Here is an 18,588-nt window from a genome sequence, read left to right on the forward strand (position 1 = left end):
TATATATATATATATATAGAGGAGAGAAGAGAACCGCCGTGTTTGTTCCGGACATGCTCTGTCTTCTCCGAATTGTGAAGAAGTGAACAACGGAGCTCAATAATGGAGATAGACAAGAGAAATTGCTACACTTGAAATCAATGGATCATACTGGCAATGGCATTCTGACGCGCTCGCTTCGCCTCCTCTTCGCTGATCCTCTGCTCGATCAAGTATTGAGCAGTATTGATCGCATTGGGATAACCCGTGATAGTTACTATGCGGTTCCTGGTACCGGGGGCAAACATGCCCTTCTTAGAGATTTGTATGTTGGCGCCACTTAGGTGCTGAATCTCAATGAGGGCACGACCTCCGGGTCCCAGAATAGCTCCCACTATAACCTCTGCAATTTCTATGTCTAACTTCTTGGTCTCCTTGTTGTTGGCGTCTACCTGTGTAGGACTCTTACTTACAAGTGATAACTGGTTAGTGCCCAGGCCAAACGAATTGTTGTTCAGATGTATCGCGTTGGCGGCGGTGTTGTTCTGACGAAACGGATCGAACGGCTCGTAACGATCGAGGGTGTTGCGCGGCGTTGGCGAGGTTGAACCGAGCGCGGGCACGGTCCCGATCGGGCCGAACACACCGCCGTTGTTGTTCGAGCCGTTCGCAGTAGTCGTACTGTCCATCGGATTTCCCAGATAGCTCATACTCGACGGCATCCCAATACCCATCCCGAGGATGTTGTACTTGGCGAGAGTCGCGATTGCCGTAAGTATCTCCGCAGCCGCGGGCTCGGTGAAGCCCGACGTGCGTAGATTCAGCTTTATGTGCTCGAGCAGCTGCGTCGTCACCGGCGCCGTGCCCGCGGTAATAGCCGCGCCCAGATTCAGATTAAGACTCAAACCAGCACCGTTCAAGATACTCACTACAAAAAAAAAAAGTGGAACAAATAATCACACAACAAATATTTTTTACCCCGGATCGGAAACGCGGAGACAAATTTTATTTCGTTAATTCGCGAGTTATGCGCGCGGGGCATGTGTGGATCCAACTTCAATCGTGATGTAACTGCAAGAGAAGATACTAACACATTTGTGTTTCTTTGCTAAATATACTTATTGTTATTAGTTCCTTTTAAGTAAAAAAAAAAAAAAAAAAACTGTCAAGGAAATTCACGTTTCTCTCACATCATGTGAATTTACGCGCACGCGCGCGCTTATAAATTTCAATTAGGTATCAAAGATCAAGAAAAAGCGCTTACTTACTTACAAAAGTCTTATATCTGTGAATATTATTAGACGGTAAATGACATGTAATCTTATCGCTGATAATGCTATGCTAATAAAGTTTTTGCTCTGCTCGTCGCATGAGGCCGAAGATATTTTCATCAGCATTTATTAAAGCTCTTTAAACCAACCTGTATTGAGACCAGCTGTAGATGTGTATGTAGGTGTACTCGCCGGCGCCTGAGCGTACGGACTGCCTGTGGGATTGTAATTTGCGACTGGACCGCTCACATCCGCGTAACTGACATTAAGACAAGTGCCGCTTTGCGGGTCATCTGCCACTTTCGCCAGGATCATTTGTAACGCTCTCTGATTGTTTTCCTTTTCACCGATCACCGTTATGCACCGCTCTTGAAGAGACAGGTCTTTAGCTTTCTGACTAATTTGAACATACGAGCCAGATTCTTCTTTTATCTGCTTGATATAATTTCCCGCTTTCCCGATTATCATCCCCGCAGTGCTGTTGGGTACTAAAATTTTTACCTGAAACACAAAAAAGTTGATTCGCGTCACGTTCATACGTAACAAAAAAATTTGCACATACAATTGTGTTAAAAGATCGCAAACTTATTTTTATTACGAGAATAAAATAAATAAAAATTCTTTATTTTATTATTTTTTATTTCATTAAGAGAGACGCGTTGTAGCTTTCTCAAAAAACTTTTTTTATAAATAATATAAAAACTTAATATTATATATGTAATAAATTTACTTTTTTCTTTTCTACGAAATATTTTACTGAATCTTAAAATTTAAATACTAAATTTTCTCGCAAAATATAAAGTTAATAAAAAAAAAAATAAAAAATCGTTTGACTCTTTCTCTCTCTCTTTTTTACCTGCTTGTCTCTCTCCGCAATAGCTTTGCCAGAATCAAAATCAACTGTAGTTTTTACAGAAAGTTCTGGCTTTTCACGTATTTTATCCATGATAAACTCCATAACTTCCATAATGGCATCTACGCTGCCAGTAATCAAACACACTCTCTCAGTAGTTCCTGTAATAAAAACAAATAAAATCTCGTTTCTTTATTAAAAAAAAAAAAAAATCAAACAAACAACTATATAAAGAGAGGCATAAAAGTTTAAATATATACCCGGATAAAAATCATGCGATTTAGACATTTTCACCCGTGCTCCTGTATCTTTTTGAAGTTGAGCAATTGTGTCGCCACCTTTCCCAATAATGGCTCCAGCAGCCACCCCGGGAACCAACACTTTGAGGTGATACGTTCCATCTCCTCCTGCAAAATCAAACATGAATTTATTTTTCAAATCACTTCCTACATATTACAAGTTCTTCTATAAACGGGTATTGATAAACATTTTTTTAAGAACAAAAAAAAAAGTAACATTTGAAATAACATCTTCTTCCAATATTTTTTCTTTTAACGCGTTAAAAATAAAATTCCAAATAAAATCATGAATGTAAAATATGAAAAAAAGGTGTCGCAATATTTTCTGATTTTCTGTTTTCATCCGCGATTCTGATTAAATCTAAAATTTTACATATTTATTATAACGCGAGAAATATATTATCACTGTCTCGCCGCTTATGCAACACGTTGTCAGCAGAAAATTTATCAATTGAACTAGGATCGATCTATTTGCTCGCATAAAATTGAAATTTCTAGTTTATATCAGTCGCAAGTTAAATGTTTTGAAGAAATTATTCGATCTTACAACCGAACAAAATTACAACAAAATTACAAATGAGAAAATTTTCGAAGAAAACTGCGATTATTAGTAAATATATTATAATAAATTACAAATAAATATTAAAAGTGAAATCCGGATATGTTTTGTGCGTTGTTTGTGTGTTAATTTACAAATATAAATTTTTTTACGAGTTCTTTTCACACATTAAAGAAATTTAATCTCTCTCTCTCTCTCTCTCATTCCGACAGAATTGAGAAAACATTTATAAATAAATTTTAAAACCAACTTATATAAACAACAACTCATAAAAAACTTTATTGTTTTAAATAATTGTCCCAAAACAATATTCTAAGGATGTTAGAAAAATTTTACGTAGTTGCGTCGCAAAAAAAAAAAAAAAACAATTAAGATAAAACTATTATTCCAATCTCTTTTATTGCCGTCAAAAAAAAATGATCTCAAATTAGTCTCTGATTCGTATTTTGGAAATTACTTTCGCGCTTTCTAAACGGCGATTTTGATTATGTCACGAATAAAGAAAAACAATTGAGTCGGTCACGGTCAAGATGAGTGACTAATGTCCGATGTCATCAAGATTAAACAGGCGGACGTCATGGCAAAAAAAAAAAAAAAAGATCGACGTGGCGAACGTCGTGAACCTGTGATGTTGGCAATTGTGTGTGCAAGAGACACGGTTAAATAACTTTACTATTGTGTGTGTGTTTTTTTTTTGTTCTCTCAAATATTCCCCAGATAAAAACTCTCTTTGGTGTGTCGCCGTAAAAAATCGCGCCTAAAAAACCTTAAAAACGTGTGTCAACACAAAAACCCGCAGCACAGTCGGAGTTGTGACAAACACCCTACTCATCGAATAAAAGGTTAAACACCCTCGTAAAAGATCATTTGTGTCACGCACACGGGGGGCGAAAAAGAGTGCCGTGTTGTGAAAAAAAGAAACACACAAAACAGAAAAGAGAGACTTAAAAAAAATAATAAAAAAAAAACTAAACGGTAGTTACGGTCGATACAATCGAGGCAAAGAAAAGAAAAAAAAANANANNAANANNANANNNCTGAACTNCAGTCGCGCNAATATCTCGTATGCCATAAAAANAAAAAAAAAAAAAAAAAAAAAAAAAAAAAAGAAAGCAGGAAGAAGATCCGCAGCGGGAAGCTGTGGTGATTTGCGGAAGGCAAACAGCTGTTTGACAGATGGAAGCCCTGCGCGTTGGCTCGGCCCCGACTTGCTCGCTCGCGCTTGCTGGCTGACTGGCTGGCTTGCCCGGCGACCTTGACCCGCAACCTCCTCACGCGGCGAGGAGAGGTGCGGTGCGTGCGTGCGTGCGTGACACTCACCGATGCGCCACATCCTAGTGGGCGCCGTCGTACTGCGCGCGGATGGCAGCGGCAATGGTGGCAGCGCGCGTCACGACAACGTCGACAGCGGTGACTTTCCGACGACGACGACGACGACGATGACGACGACGACGACGATGGTGACGATGATGACAATCGCGATGCTTCGTAGCGAAATGCCGAATGCGACTCGCGGACGATGCGCGGAAGATGTCAAGTACGACACAGCGAGAACGTAGCGGCGCGGTGCGAACGTGCGCCGCGATTTCCACGATGTTCGCACGACAAATTTGCAGAGTCACCGTAAGAGCAGCCACCGCTGTGGAAACGGTCCTCCATTAACGACGTTCCACAGGCACGACCGCCCACACGCAGTCAAAGGCGAGTGAGAAAGAGAGAGAGAGAGAGACACATAGAGAAAGAAAGAGAGAGATAGATAGACAGAAAGACAGAGAGAGAGACAGAAAAACGAGACGGAGATGGAGGAAGGCCGCAACGCGGACGGAAACGTCAAAATTTAAAAACACCTCGTTTTCTCCCGTTTCTCGGACGAAGAGAGACACAGAGAGCTCGAACACGGAGGACGGTAGAAGCTGGAGCGTGCGATTCCGCGAGGAGCGGACACGTTGATGATGACAGAAAAAAGGGAGGGAGAGGAAAAAAGTAAAAAAAATTTAAAAAAAAGGCCACGACGAGAGAGAAACGAGAGAGAAGACGTGGCAAAAGGGGAAAGGATGCGCGCGAGGCGAGGCACAAGGCGCGCGCTGTGCCGTCGCGGTAACACCGTGTACAAACGCGTTGTCGTCGTCGTCGTCGTCGTCGTCGTCGTCGTCGCGGTTGCTCCGATGGCGATTGCCAGAGCGCACACCCGATTGCCGAGAGAGAGAGAGAGAGATAGAGAGAAGTGGGAAACGAAAGGGAACGTCGATCGCGCGCGAGCTGTGTCAACAGAGCGCGCGGGTAAACCCGAGATTGTCAAAGGTGCACGCGAAACGGAGTTAGAAGAGACAGAGAGAGACAGAGAGAGAGAGAGAGAGAGAGAGTACGGAAAAGGAAAGAGAAAAGGAGAGACGTGGATGGAAACTAGGCGCGAGCGAGACGAGGAAGAAATAAAGAGATAGATAAAGACGGATGTGTTGTCGCTTATTATTGCGTCGACGATCAGATGCGCGAGTATTGGTGCAACGCGCGAGAGAGCACTAGCGGAGCAAGCAGGCGAGCGAGCGAGCGAAACCGAACCGAAAATCACCAATGACGGGACGCTCGTAAATGACGTGACACGCGTGGTTGACGACTCCCAATTGAAATACCTGATCCGTAGTGCGATCTCTTGGTCGTCCCGTTTTCCGCGTCGCAGTCGAGCGGCCGCTTTCTGGAGTCCGCAATCTCTGGGGAGGGACACGTCTCCATTCCTGAATCGGCGGCCATCTTGGTTCGCTCGTTGCGCGCACGTACTCTCCGCACACACGGAGATAGAGAGACAGAGCGCACACACGCGCGCGCGACACACACACACACACGCGCTAGGCGCGAGGATAATATATATATATATACACACACACAAATTATTACTGCCTACCCAACACTCTCCTTGTGAGACTCCCGGGGAGGGGGGAAGGCCAGAAAGGCGGAAAGAGAGAGGGAAGAGAAGGGAGAGAGAGAAGAGAAGAACGGAGCGCGGATAAGTGTGTGCGTAAAAACGAACGAACGAACGAACGAACGAACGAACGTACGAACGTACGAACGAACGGAACGAAGAGATGTGGTGGAAGCACAGCAGACGATGCTTGATTCACACACGAAGATAGGCGGCAAGTGTCGTGTGTGTTCCGAGAATGAAAGGTGCCGCGCGCGGCGGAGAAACAGAGACTCTCTTCGCTCTCGCGGACGTACGCGTTCACCACCACCGACGGCACAACAATAATCCGACGAGTAAAAAGTCAGGAGCAATGGTTACGTTACTGCGCTTGTTGTGCGGATACGCGAGGAGGGGGGAGGGAGGGGGAGAAGGGAACCTATCACGCCGCGCACGTATATATAATTATTATATTATATATAGAAATAAAATCCCGCGCGCGCTGCTGCTGCTGTGTAATAAGGAAGTTTTTACGCGCGTACGTAACGCGGACGGACGGACGGACGAAACACGAGCGAGCGAGCGAGCGAGCGAGCGTAAAAAATTTTGACACACGCGCTGCTCGCGGGGTGCCGCGTCTCACTGGCGACTGCTCGCGCGGAGTCTCCCTTGCCAACCAGCTGGTTTGAGTGATACTCTCCGCGAGCGAGAGACTCCGGTCCGTACGGTGGTGGTGTACCCTCTCGCGCGCGCGTTTACACCTCCTCTCCAGGCTCTCGTCGCGTCTCCGTCCGATCTGCGCGCGGGAGAGATATCCCCGTCGGTCGCGCTCGACTCTGCCGCCTCGTCTCTCTCTTTCTCTCCGAGAGACTTCTCGTGCGCACTCTCTGTGTTTCTCTCTCTCTCTCTCTCTCTCTTTCTTGTCGCACCAGTTCTCTGTCTCTTTTACGTTCCGTTTCAACAGTGGCGGAGCGAGCCGAATGCACCGCGGGTGTCTTCGTTCGGGCGCCGTCGTTCGTTCGGTAGTGTGTGTGTGTGTGTGTGTGTGTGTGTGAAAAGTTCGGGTCGACCAACCGCGGGCAGATGTGCTCGCGAGTTCCGGGACCTTTCGGATTCCTTCGGAAATCGCGAAACGGGGCATCTGCTTACGTAAGTGACGACGACGACGGGACGGGGGGAGGGCGGCGGGGAGAGAAATAGAGAAACGCGACGGAGAACCTTTTGGTGTGCGCGCTTGCATTGTTTGACGGCTCGCGTCCCGCAAGGTGCGCGTTTTTTTTTTTTTAGATCGAATTTTTTTAAGCGTCATCGTCGCGCTACGACGTCGTGTAACAACACCGCGCAGCAACTCGCGCGATTGTTATCGCCGCGCCAAGTGACGTTTCGCTAGAACATTTACTTGGGTATAAAAAATTACGCGGCACAAATCGTTTTTTTTTTTTTTCGAAACACTTACGTTTCCAAACACTGCTCGCGCAGTTCCAAACGCGAAATTACACTTCCAAGAGTTTTTTTTTTTCTCTCATTTCTGTTTATCTGCTTGTTGAACAGCGAAACGCAATTGTATCAAATATCGAGGCCATAATTCTCTTCTTTTTGAATTTTGCCCCATATATTTTACAATAAAATTCTTTTCGCGTACTTTGCTCTTCTTCAAAGGCACTTCGAGGCCTTGAAGAACGAAACCTGAATGTGCCCTTCGAATTCCCCCCGCAGCATCTTCTCAGAACTCGAATATATAACGTTATCTCTATGGCTGTTCAACAATTCTTTCTCCGCGCGCGATGACGAGCAATCGATGACCTTTGAGCCGCTACGGCGTTTTTTTTTTTTTTTGTTTTTTTTGTTTTTTTTACGCGATAGCGCGCGTTTTCTCCGACTTTCGATCGTCGTCGTTATTGCGCGACGCGTATGTACAATGACGACGGGATCGCACAACGCCGAGATAGCTCTCGATTTCTTTTATCCTTGATCTATAAATGTAGCGCGCGCGACAAATATATATACACACACCCTAGGTTAGGCGTGATTATGCGCGCTCTCAAGTTGAGAGAGCAAAGTCCTTCTTGCGCGCAACGCACGCACGCACGCACGCTGGAATCCGTCATCGCGTGACGACTTCGTCACGATTTTTGTATCTCACGTCAGATACCACCACCACGGATTTTGATTTTGATTATTTTTAGGTGAAACATTGTTTTGGAACGCGAAGCAATAAAATATAAAAAAAGATAAAGGTGCGCAACAAATAGAACAAGGAAAATTTGAAAAATCTCGTGCGCGTATACGCGCGTACACGTACACAAAAGTTCTTATCGCGCGCCTATATATGGAAGCCTCTAATAAAAGAGAAAACACACGTATACTCGGATTTGTGCATTATCGTAGATTAAACTCGAGAAGCGCTTAAATCGTTCGTTCTTCTCTGATTTATCGTTCTCTGGAAAATGTCAAAGCGCGTATTTACACGCCCATGGTGTGTATAAAACGCGCGTACGCAACGAGCAGTGTGTCGGCGCAATATATATACACACACACATATATTTATAATACGTACATAAATAAGCTGGATGAACAAAGCCTGGGATGATCCGAGGAGGTGTTGTCTGAAAAAAAAAATCGAAGCGATCCATTCCGCGCAACAAAGTAGGACGAAAAAAAAAAAAAAACACACCGGCCAAAGTTTTCCCACACCATTGGAATAAAATGTATGAAATGACGAAATAGAAACTTTTAATTGCATTTTGTTTCTGGAAAAAAAACGTTTCTAGATAAATGAGTCGATAATAAAGCAATATGAGTTATATTTGTTCGAGTATCGCTATGTGTGTGTGTGTGTGTGTACATTTTGAAATTAATATTAATATTAATATTAATATGTTAGCATTTTACGTATATGTACGTATGTTTCTACACGTTATTTTTCCCGACTAATTTGACCTAACTAATTTTTAATCACCTGCTATTTAAAAACTATTTGTTTTAAATTAAATCGTCAAAATTCTGAGACAAAGTTTAAACAAATGTGGAATATATTTCTGTTGTAAAAAGTTGAAAACATTTATGATATCACGTTTTAAACAATTTCTGAGAAAAGAAATTTCGAAAGTTTGTTTGATTAAAAACTAAATTTTACAATTTTTAATATCTTTAGCTAAACATTTATGATGATATTTATGATACTCTTGAGATATGCTACTTTTATAAAAAAAAAAAAAAATAGTTTTATATCGGAACTTTCAACAACAAGTATTTATTTTACATATTGAGAGAGAACATTTTTTGAAAAAATCATGTATATTTATATAGAAACTTTACATTTTTATTTTTTTCAAAGTATACAAAATAATTGTTTATCAATAAGAAAGTATCTTATATTTAAAAAATGAGTTATATATAAATTTATAAATTTAAATCAATCGCAATTTTACCACTTAGCCGCTCGGTGAGCAGTTGTGCTTCTGCGGCCATTTTGTCTTTATTAAACACTTTAAATAAAATAAAAAACAATTTGTGTATGAAAATGATTGTTTTTGTTTTCTGATTACCTTTTTTTTTCCACAAAAACAACCACTCAATTTGAAGCAACAATGACGCATTTGTCACACTCGGGTCAATTTGACTCTTCGACGGCTGCCAAACACGCCCTATCGCTTCCTCTCGCTCCGGAAGTATCTCTATTTGTAGACACTTGAAATTAATATCAGATAACATCAACATTAGTATATATATATATATATTTATTAATACTTCAGCCGTTTGGTCAAGAAGGAAACTTGGTTTACAAATCCTTCCCTTCATCTCCTCTTCCCTTATAACTATACAATATATCTTATCCTAATTACATTATTATTTACAAAATTTTACAAATTTACAAATTTATAAATTTATATAAACTATCTAAATAACTTCTCTCTGTCCTACTATTCTCACACACATGTTCCATCCTTTTCCTTTGATTTTTTATTCTTATTCTTAATCTAACTATCACTGTACAACACACCATATTATTACTTTTTTTTTTTAAAGAAAGTTCTCTCCACATTAAATTATATCACATTACTATACTATTCTTTCATTGCAATTCTAAAGATTAAACCCCTTCTCTTTTGCATATACTGCCTTATCAAAATTTTCTACAGCTTCTATCTCCTCTTCTCTTGTTCTGACTAGAATTTTATTTTTGTTCTACTCTCCTTTTCTCTTTAAATCTTTTTTTGTTTTTTTTCCCATAACTTTACTAAAATTCTGCCTTTTTCTTTCTCCAAATTATCATTATAAATTCTTTTTAATCTTTTCTTCCTGTAACATCATTATTATTTTCAATCTCAAAGATATTTTACTCTTCAAAACAAAATTACGAATCATTTTGATCCAGTATGACAACGGAAGATTTATTATATACAATATTTTATGCAACATAAATATATATATTTATATGTATAATGAGATGCTTCGTTAAATATAAATCAACGTAATAATAATTTCTTTAGAAAAACTGTTCCAGACACGAATAAAGTCTCGGGTTATGAAAACATAAAAAAAAAGCGAAGTTTACTTATAAAACATAATAATGTAAAATTAAAATAATTGTTATAAAAATAAAATTAAGATAAATATTGTATACAATTATAATATAGTTAAAGTTACATTTGTTATATAATTTTATATTTGTTATAATTATACATTTGTTATCTAGATAATTAGAAACATAAAAAATGTGTGGAAAAATTTCACGTGTGTATTTAATTGATTTTAATGGCGCTTTAAGTTGCACGTTCTTTTTAAGTAATTTTTAATCTCTCTTCGTTACTTTTAAATAACTTTTTATTTAATTTAATAATGACCGAGTGACGAAGTAACTTGATAGTGATCAATAGACGAGTAACTTCGACAACCTATTTAAGGTACATACAAAACACAGAAGAAGCAAAAAACGCACATGTGGGTGAAAAACGCGTGATTGGATCACTAGCGATGCGTTTCAAAATTGACTCTCGGTTCGTCTGATTCGTAATTGTCGAGCGTAATCAAGCAAGATCCCATGTGTGTCTTCAAATCAGTTCGTTGTTCTTCTGAATATAACAACGCACGTATAATATAAAAAACCGAGAAGAGCTCGATGATATATACTCACGATTTTTATTAGCGCGATTCAATATATCCGAGCGAGTGCATCAGCTACATAAAAGTTCGCTCTGTCATCGCTGTTAGATCATTAATTTTCCATTCCAATAATGCTCACGGCTATGGTTGACGAGCGTTTGATAACGCAGTCGGTAAAATTTAAAATATGCTTCGAACAAAGAACTGTGTTGTTATTTTCTCACGAAATGTCGGCTCTCATCGCCGATAAAAGATTATTAGCCGCGCTATTTTCTCAATGACGGTTTGTCGTTAAAAAAAAAAGAGGCAGAATAAAAAAAAACATAAAAAAAAAAAAAAAACATAAGAGCGCGATCTTCTGCGCGGCTTCTTTTATGAGTCTTCTTCTGTGCCTGATTGAGCAACGTAAAATTTTTCTACAATTGCGTCACTTGTTTTAGCATCCGCTAAAACACGAAGGGGAACGAGCGAACACAACCGTGTCTTTGTCTTTTTTCTTTCCTTCATCTTTCCTTCTTCCTTTTGTCGACACATAATAGCGACTATATAAGTCAACCGGTTTTGCGAGATTATTCCGAGATTTTCAATTCCCGCCGCCGCCGCCGCGAGAATGTCAAACGCAATCAATTTGCATTCGGTTCTTTTTAATTAAAAAAAATCACGCAATATTGTATCGTGCGGTTTTCTCACTCAACGCGCTCTCGAACGCGTTATCACACATGTAAATCTCTCTTCTCTCTTTTTTTCAAATCGTCGTTTAGAAGAGTTTAACGTTTGCAAACATTTTTGATTATAATTGTTTGAAAACGAGACGATAAAAAAAAAAAAAAAAACGCAAGAACGAGAATGTTCTCGCTGCGGAGAAAACATTGATTTTGAATTATTATTCAAAGAACGACGACTACACACAGAGAGAGAAAGAGAGGATGCGGAGGAGCTGGTTTTCCCACGTGCAAAAGCTCCTCCGCTTGTCACTCCTTTCTCCCTCTTTCTCCTCTTTGTCGTGTTTTGCAGAATTGAACCGGTGTTCCACCAGAAGAGGGTAGTAGCGGCGTCGGCGGCGGCGGCGCGTCCTTGTACCGCAAGTTGCGCGAGTCGCCGAGCCAGATCCCGTGCATGTTTTTTTTTTTTTTTTTTCAGCAGACTCCGGGTTAGTCGGCCATACGCGTGTGCGTTGTTGTATCCACCCGTTGTATGTGTGTAAAGTACAGTACAGTACGTACGTAACGCGTGTCGCACTCTGTTAAACTCTTTAACGGTGGTGTGGCAAGAGCGCGAATACATATATATTTGCGCGGCGCGCGCACGCGCAAAGCGCGCGACGTGTTGTATTCTCTTCTCTCTCGAATGGGTTTTTTTTATTTCCCCCTTCCCCCTTTCAGAGACACAGGCGCGCGCAACATAGTAACCTACTGCGCCTCGCCTCGCGAGGGCGCGCGTAACACATTTCGCTTGTTACCTTCGCGTCTCTCGCGTCCTTCGAGTCTTGCGAATTTTTTTTTTTTGCAAGTTTCTAACGACGAATCAAATTATTGCATTTTGCACGCAAACAGGATATATACGCGTTTGCGCACGCGCGCGAACGTTTTCTTCTTCCCGGCGCGCGCACCTGTGACACGCGCGCGTGGGAGGATTCTCTCTCTCTCTCTCTCTCTCTCTCTCTCTCTCGTATCATCGGGACCGCTGCTGCGTTCCCGCATTCGTTCCCGTTCGTCGTTACGTAATTTTTTTTCGCAATTAACATCGCGATGATACAATTTTGTTTTCTGTCCGCGATCTTCGCGAGAGAAACAACAAAAATCGAAATTATTTCGAAAATCCGAATTCAAAAAAAAAAAAATTATGTAACACAACCACCGATCGAAGCCATCGTTAACCGAACTGAACCGAAGTAAAAAAAAACGCGACGCGCATAGGGAAGGTAATTGATCCCTCCCTCTTCTTCTCGCAAAACACAACTTCCGGTTCAGCACTTTGCACTTTTTTGTTGCCGCACGTACAACGCGAAAAAGAACAAATCCGATGTGCGCGCTTGCGCGCATCTCTCACACATGCGTACACACACACACCCGCGCGCGACACACGCGCACACACGTGTTCCGCGCGCGCGCGCGCGATGTTCCTTATCCGCGCAGTTTCGTTTACGACAATTGGAATATCGTGCGGATATGTAAAAATACAATAGAACGGAACGGGCAGATAAGATTAATTTGCAGTGTTTTAAGCATGATAATTTTAATTATAAAGCGCAACACAATGGCACGGTTGACGGAGGCTGATCTAAACTAAATTAACATTCGTGTGCGTGTGCTGTGTACACAGGCTGTACCCGGCATATTCATGAGATGAGTGGCAAAGCAAGGAGACGTTCGTGACGGAAGGTTATGGGCTAAACTAACTCATCTCTAATCTCTAAGTTTCTCTTTTTTTAAAGAGAAAATATGGGCAACTTCACGGGTGACATTGTGATTTGGTGCGTTTACCCCGATTTTTGTTGCTAATACAGAAATACGCTGGTTGTTGTTGACAACGTCACAGTAAAATAAAATCCATGATTTTTGTTTTTTTACCCTAACGCAACAAATAGAACAAATTTTAGATATAGTTACTTGGAATATATATAAACTGAGTATACGTGTATGTATTTTTTCTTTTTTATATATTCTCTTTGGCACGCAAGTTATACAAATTGTATATTTGATTGAGAAATACAAGTGTAACATTGTTTTTCTTAGTTTTCTAAATATTGTTTTTTTTTTAATATACATGTTCATGTCGCACACTAATTAAAGGAAGGCATATTTTGGCAGCCTGCTGCTACTACTTTCAGTCACAATCATATTTGGAACCAGTGAGATCATCAAATTGTTTACGAACAACAAAGATGAGATCTTCAAGACATCTACCTACAGTTGGGTCGTTCGATTGTGTTTAAACGTATTGGGATATGCCACTGTATTGTTGCCAGGTTGCCTTATATACAAATATGTGCGTTACACAAAATATTTTCAAAAAAAAGGTGAGTGTTGTTGTTATGTAAAACACTTATTGTAACATCTTTATTTTTCTATTACGCATGTATATGTGTATATGACGCTATATAATAATTTAAGTGTTATTTGTATAGGAAAAAGTTGTATCTCCAAATTGGCGCACTCGTGTTTTGTCGGACATAGCGAGACAGGTCTCTTGGATTCACCTTCGTACACTCCTAATACTTCCACTCTTGTTCAACGTACTTTTACTCAAGATGCTCTACTCCTGATATATTGTTTCTTTGGACTGCAAATCAGTTATCTTACATGGGGCTACTTACAAGAGAAGATAATGACTCAAGTATTGAATTTTCTGTTATTTATAGATCAAATATTAAAGGATGTCTGTTGTAAGTGAAAATTTATGATTTGTTTTGCGCAATCAGAACTGTGCTCAATACCTGCATTTGCGTGGTTTTTAATTTTTTCAAGCAATAACTGTAAGATTATTTACATTTTTAAAACAACATTCTTGGTCACATATAATCAGCGATGTTCTTTTAACATACAGGAATATGAAGATGCTTCTGGCAACAAAGCGCAATTTCAAGACTCGCAATTTCTGGTGTTCGTAAATCGTATTCTCGCCTTTCTTATGTCAGGATTATATTTACTTATTCGACGTCAACCACAACACAAAACACCATTGTACAAATATGCATTTTGTTCTTTGTCGAATATCATGAGTAGTTGGTGTCAATATGAGGCTTTGAAGTATGTTAGTTTTCCCTCGCAGGTAAACGTTACTGCACATATACATACACGCTGTAATTTTCTATCTTTTTCATCAATTGACTTTTTCAATCATTTTAACTTGCTTTAATTATAGAAATATAGCATAGAAATTTGTTTTTATTTTCTATACACGCTCATTATTTGTGTTTTCGTTTTGCAGGTTCTGGCTAAAGCTTCGAAAATTATTCCGGTCATGGTGATGGGGAAAATAGTCTCGCATACAACGTACGAATATTACGAGTACGTTACAGCGATTCTTATTTCTATTGGCATGACTCTCTTTATGCTGGACAGTGCTGATCGTAAAAACGGTAATATCTCGTTTGGAGCACGTACCTGTTTTTTTTTTTTTACAAGCGAAAAAGAAGGAATTAATTATAAATAATTATTTTCAGACGGAGCTACAACACTGTCCGGTGTTATTCTACTGGGAGGTTACTTATTATTAGATAGTTTTACAAGTACCTGGCAGAATGCACTTTTCGTAGACTACGGTGTTACGAGCGTACAAATGATGTGTGCTGTTAATATGTTTTCCTGTTTATTGACTGCGATGTCCTTATTTCAACAATCGAGTTTTCCGCTAATATTCTCTTTTATGACAACGGTATTTAGTTCACGTTAATTTTTGTGATGATTTTAACATTGCGTATGTGTGCACAAAGAATTAACATTAACGATCTCTGTCGCAGTATCCTAGGTTTATAATCGATTGCTTACTAATCTCCATTTGCTCGGCGAGCGGCCAGTTGTATATCTTTTACACCATTTCGAAGTTCGGATCAATTACGTTTGTTATTATGATGACTATTCGTCAGGTACGTATAAATCGCCAATGTGCGAACAAAAGAAACAATTGTCTGAAAAAGAGATCATGTTGCACGCAAGTTGATGTCTGTTTCAGGGATTGGCGATATTATTGTCGTGTTTGATCTATCATCACGAAATCACCGTCATCGGAATATTCGGCATATTGTTGGTATTTGGTTCAGTATTTTTACGAATTTATTGCAACAATCGATTGCGCGCAATCAGAAGACGCAGAGCCGCGGCGAGTAGTATAAGACATTGAGAGCTGTGTCGTTTAGGCGGAATTCAAACAAATTATATATATATATACGTATATATATATATATATATATATTGACATAAACGTAGAGAATTCTATTGAATATTTATTGTAATTGCTATGGATTACAGGATAAAATTTCGCCGTTGTAATTGAATCTGAAACTATTTTCAAGTTACTTCAAGAAACTTGAAATCTTATTCTGTATTTCCATAATCAATTCCCTTTCTCGTAATCTATCCACTATATTCCCGATAGGCTTCGATAGATTTTAATTGTACGAAAACAAAGGATAAAAAAAAATATTTATCATATATTTGTGCTCACACGTACGTTTATGAGTACAAAGTATATTTTGAGTGACAGATACTCGAAAAGATTTGTGATTTGTGAAAAAAGTAACTTTGACATTTATACTATATTATGTAGTATAATAAGTACTGCACACATATATACTATTACATTTTATTAAGAAAAAATATTTTGATATAAATGCATATATGTGAACAAACATGTGTACGGGCAAAAGTTTCTTTTTTTTATTAGAAAGACATTTGAACACACACACACACACACAAAAAAAGAAACTGTACTGTTACATTAGCTTTGTTCTTTTAGAGAAATCTGACTGCTTTGTATTTAAATGTGAAAATATATTTATAAATGGCAGTTCACATTGATTACATAGAAGTGAATAAAACCAACAACTTTTCCGACTCCAAATACCAAATTCCTTTTCAATTTTTTTGTTTTTTTATATGAAAACGCAACAAATTAAAATGATGTGTGACAGAAATTTGTTTCTGTTTGTGTAGTTTAATATAAAATTGCAAACTACTAGATTCAGTCCGATGTAAGTAGCGTGTGTACAAAGTATGTCAATTACAACTAATATGTACTTCATTAGTAAAACTTATAAATATTCGACATTAAGGGAAGAAGGGGAACTATTAGATTTTTAACTTGTTTATATAATCAGTTTTTATTTTCTTGGAATTGATAAAAAAACAGCTGAGGTAAAACACTACGTTGCAATATAAAACTCCAGGTATACAGGTGCAAAGTGCAAGTTTATATTAAATTCGAGACAAATATTGCATCCTAATCTTCTGTAAAATTGGATTTCAAATATATAAATGTATAACATATATTATATAAATAGCAATAAATGTGTAAATGGCAGAAAACATTGTGCGACACAAAGTAAAGAGAGCATCTTGTGTTTCCTCTTGATGAACGAACAATACTTAAAACGGATTGTTAATCACACGACGTGAAATACGGTACAAAATAAAGGTACAATATCTTTGGTGCACAGAATTATTTCTCCAGAGGTACGGGTCGGTAGATAGAGACAAGGCACAGAATAGCAATGACCACCTCGGAGGCCAATAGAACCAGTTGTATGCTGCAGAGAATCATCTCAAGTCTGAGCACATGCGTCTGCCAGAGCAGGAAGTAGAGCGTCGCCAACGAACTGGGAATGGTAAGAACTATTCCCAATACTATCGGCAGTCCACGTTCGGTTAAATTTCCTCGCCTGCCCAGGTAGATTCTGCCAGTTTCCGTTACCATCAGAAAGAGCAGAAGAGCAAATTCCGTCAGCATGGTGTTCGTTCCGGGTGATGGCAGGTTTGCGGCCTTGAACAGACCCATGCTCAACTCGCACACCGCGAACATGCCGAAGTAGAACGAGTTCAAGTACATGAGAATTTCGTAGGTGAGCGAGGAGTTAGCTATGGTAGGCATTGCTTCTGTATTCTCTCAATTTTGCTTCAGTAAAGTTCAGTAAAGGTCTTTTGTAAAGCTTTGAAATCTCTTTCAGATATTCGCCGTTAGTCTATCAAACGCATTGTGTTTGTTGTTACAAGTGCACTTCTTTCCATTTGTCTCACTTTCAAGACTCGTTCAGAATTCGCTTTTTTTTTTTTTGAATGACTTTCAATAGCACATTTGTCTTTCTTGCTGCAACACCACTCGCAGAGTTCTTCGCGTATTTTTTCCCAATCCAAAGTTTGGCTGCGCGAAATATGTCTTCTATATGTCTTCGATTCAAATTGGGAATATTACTTTGGATGTTCTCGCATCGTACACCAAGGAAGATCTCTTGTGTTCACCATCATCTCAAATGTGCGCCACAAAATTGGATGGTCGAGCGTGCGAAGCACGTTACCTTTTTCTTACGCTTGCGTTCATCTGTGTTTATTTATGACCTGACTTCTCAGTCAGGCTCGGGAACTCTGAAAATCCGCCCGCACGCCAGTCTATGGTGTTTATTTATAACTAGTGTTTATAACCTCATTTCTTCAGGTACAATGTGACAGAACAATACGATTATTTATACGCTAGACTAGGGTAGAGATAATGAGGAGTTAATAAAGATAGAGATGTAAAAGTAAATTTTGAATTTACTTCACTCATTCGAATGAGTTTTTCGAGTGTTTTTCGGTATGTACTCTTGTTTTGTTTACTCGGTTAGCCGCAAGCGGCCATCACGGGACTGGGCGACAGCTGGGGACCGGGGTTGAGAGGGAGGGGGCGATATCGTAAGGCGATATACGGTGATCGATTTTTTGAAACGAGATACGGGAAAGAAAGAATTCTCGATTATTTTTTTATTGTCGAGAGATCGATCATCGATCGACGTTTTCAACTTGGTTATTCCCTAGTCGATAATTCTTTTTTGTTGACGCGTTACTTAAATTTACTTTCTCTCCCTTCTCTCTCACTCGCTCTCTCTTTCTCTCTCTCTCTCTCTCTCTCTCTCTCTCTCTCTCTCGCGTGGA

At 39.6% G+C, this 18,588-nt stretch overlaps 3 protein-coding genes across 6 annotated transcripts in view; 1 reads left to right on the forward strand and 2 right to left on the reverse strand.

The window, feature by feature from the left end:
- LOC109859597 (RNA-binding protein Nova-1) overlaps positions 1 to 7,111 on the reverse strand; it is a 14,566-nt gene extending 7,455 nt beyond the window's left edge. Inside the window, exons 1-5 of one of the 3 annotated variants that reach the window (XM_020437980.1) lie at positions 5,592 to 7,109; positions 2,364 to 2,510; positions 2,107 to 2,264; positions 1,400 to 1,751; positions 453 to 907 (exon numbers count right to left, since the gene is read on the reverse strand). In XM_020437980.1, the coding sequence (XP_020293569.1) occupies positions 453 to 907; positions 1,400 to 1,751; positions 2,107 to 2,264; positions 2,364 to 2,510; positions 5,592 to 5,709 (1,230 nt within the window). In that variant the 5' untranslated portion in view covers positions 5,710 to 7,109. Of the gene's footprint in view, positions 1 to 6; positions 908 to 1,399; positions 1,752 to 2,106; positions 2,265 to 2,363; positions 2,511 to 4,281; positions 4,335 to 5,591 lie in introns of those variants that run through there. The other 2 variants (XM_020437978.1, XM_020437979.1) reach the window with 2 other exon arrangements.
- Positions 7,112 to 13,052: 5,941 nt separating this feature from the next.
- Positions 13,053 to 16,385, forward strand: LOC109859615 (adenosine 3'-phospho 5'-phosphosulfate transporter 1). Of its 2 annotated transcripts, XM_020438005.1 has the most exons (8): positions 13,053 to 13,436; positions 13,774 to 13,982; positions 14,091 to 14,299; positions 14,510 to 14,734; positions 14,894 to 15,044; positions 15,129 to 15,340; positions 15,426 to 15,551; positions 15,638 to 16,385. In XM_020438005.1, the coding sequence occupies exons 1-8, from the start codon at positions 13,405 to 13,407 to the stop codon at positions 15,803 to 15,805; spliced, it is 1,332 nt and encodes a 443-aa protein (XP_020293594.1). In that variant the 5' UTR covers positions 13,053 to 13,404; the 3' UTR covers positions 15,806 to 16,385. The 2 variants fall into 2 exon arrangements, with proteins under 2 accessions (XP_020293594.1, XP_020293595.1); XM_020438006.1 differs by lacking the exon at positions 13,053 to 13,436 and having other exon boundaries at positions 13,829 to 13,981; positions 14,089 to 14,299.
- Positions 16,386 to 16,561: 176 nt separating this feature from the next.
- Positions 16,562 to 18,301, reverse strand: LOC109859616 (transmembrane protein 216-like). The gene has a single exon (XM_020438007.1). The coding sequence runs from the start codon at positions 17,549 to 17,551 to the stop codon at positions 17,123 to 17,125; it is 429 nt and encodes a 142-aa protein (XP_020293596.1). The 5' UTR covers positions 17,552 to 18,301; the 3' UTR covers positions 16,562 to 17,122.
- Positions 18,302 to 18,588: the final 287 nt, after the last annotated feature.

The sequence above is a fragment of the Pseudomyrmex gracilis genome, unplaced genomic scaffold (assembly GCF_002006095.1).
Source record: "Pseudomyrmex gracilis isolate BER0280 unplaced genomic scaffold, ASM200609v1 scaffold_271, whole genome shotgun sequence".
In the NCBI taxonomy this organism is placed as follows: Eukaryota; Metazoa; Arthropoda; class Insecta; order Hymenoptera; family Formicidae; genus Pseudomyrmex; species Pseudomyrmex gracilis.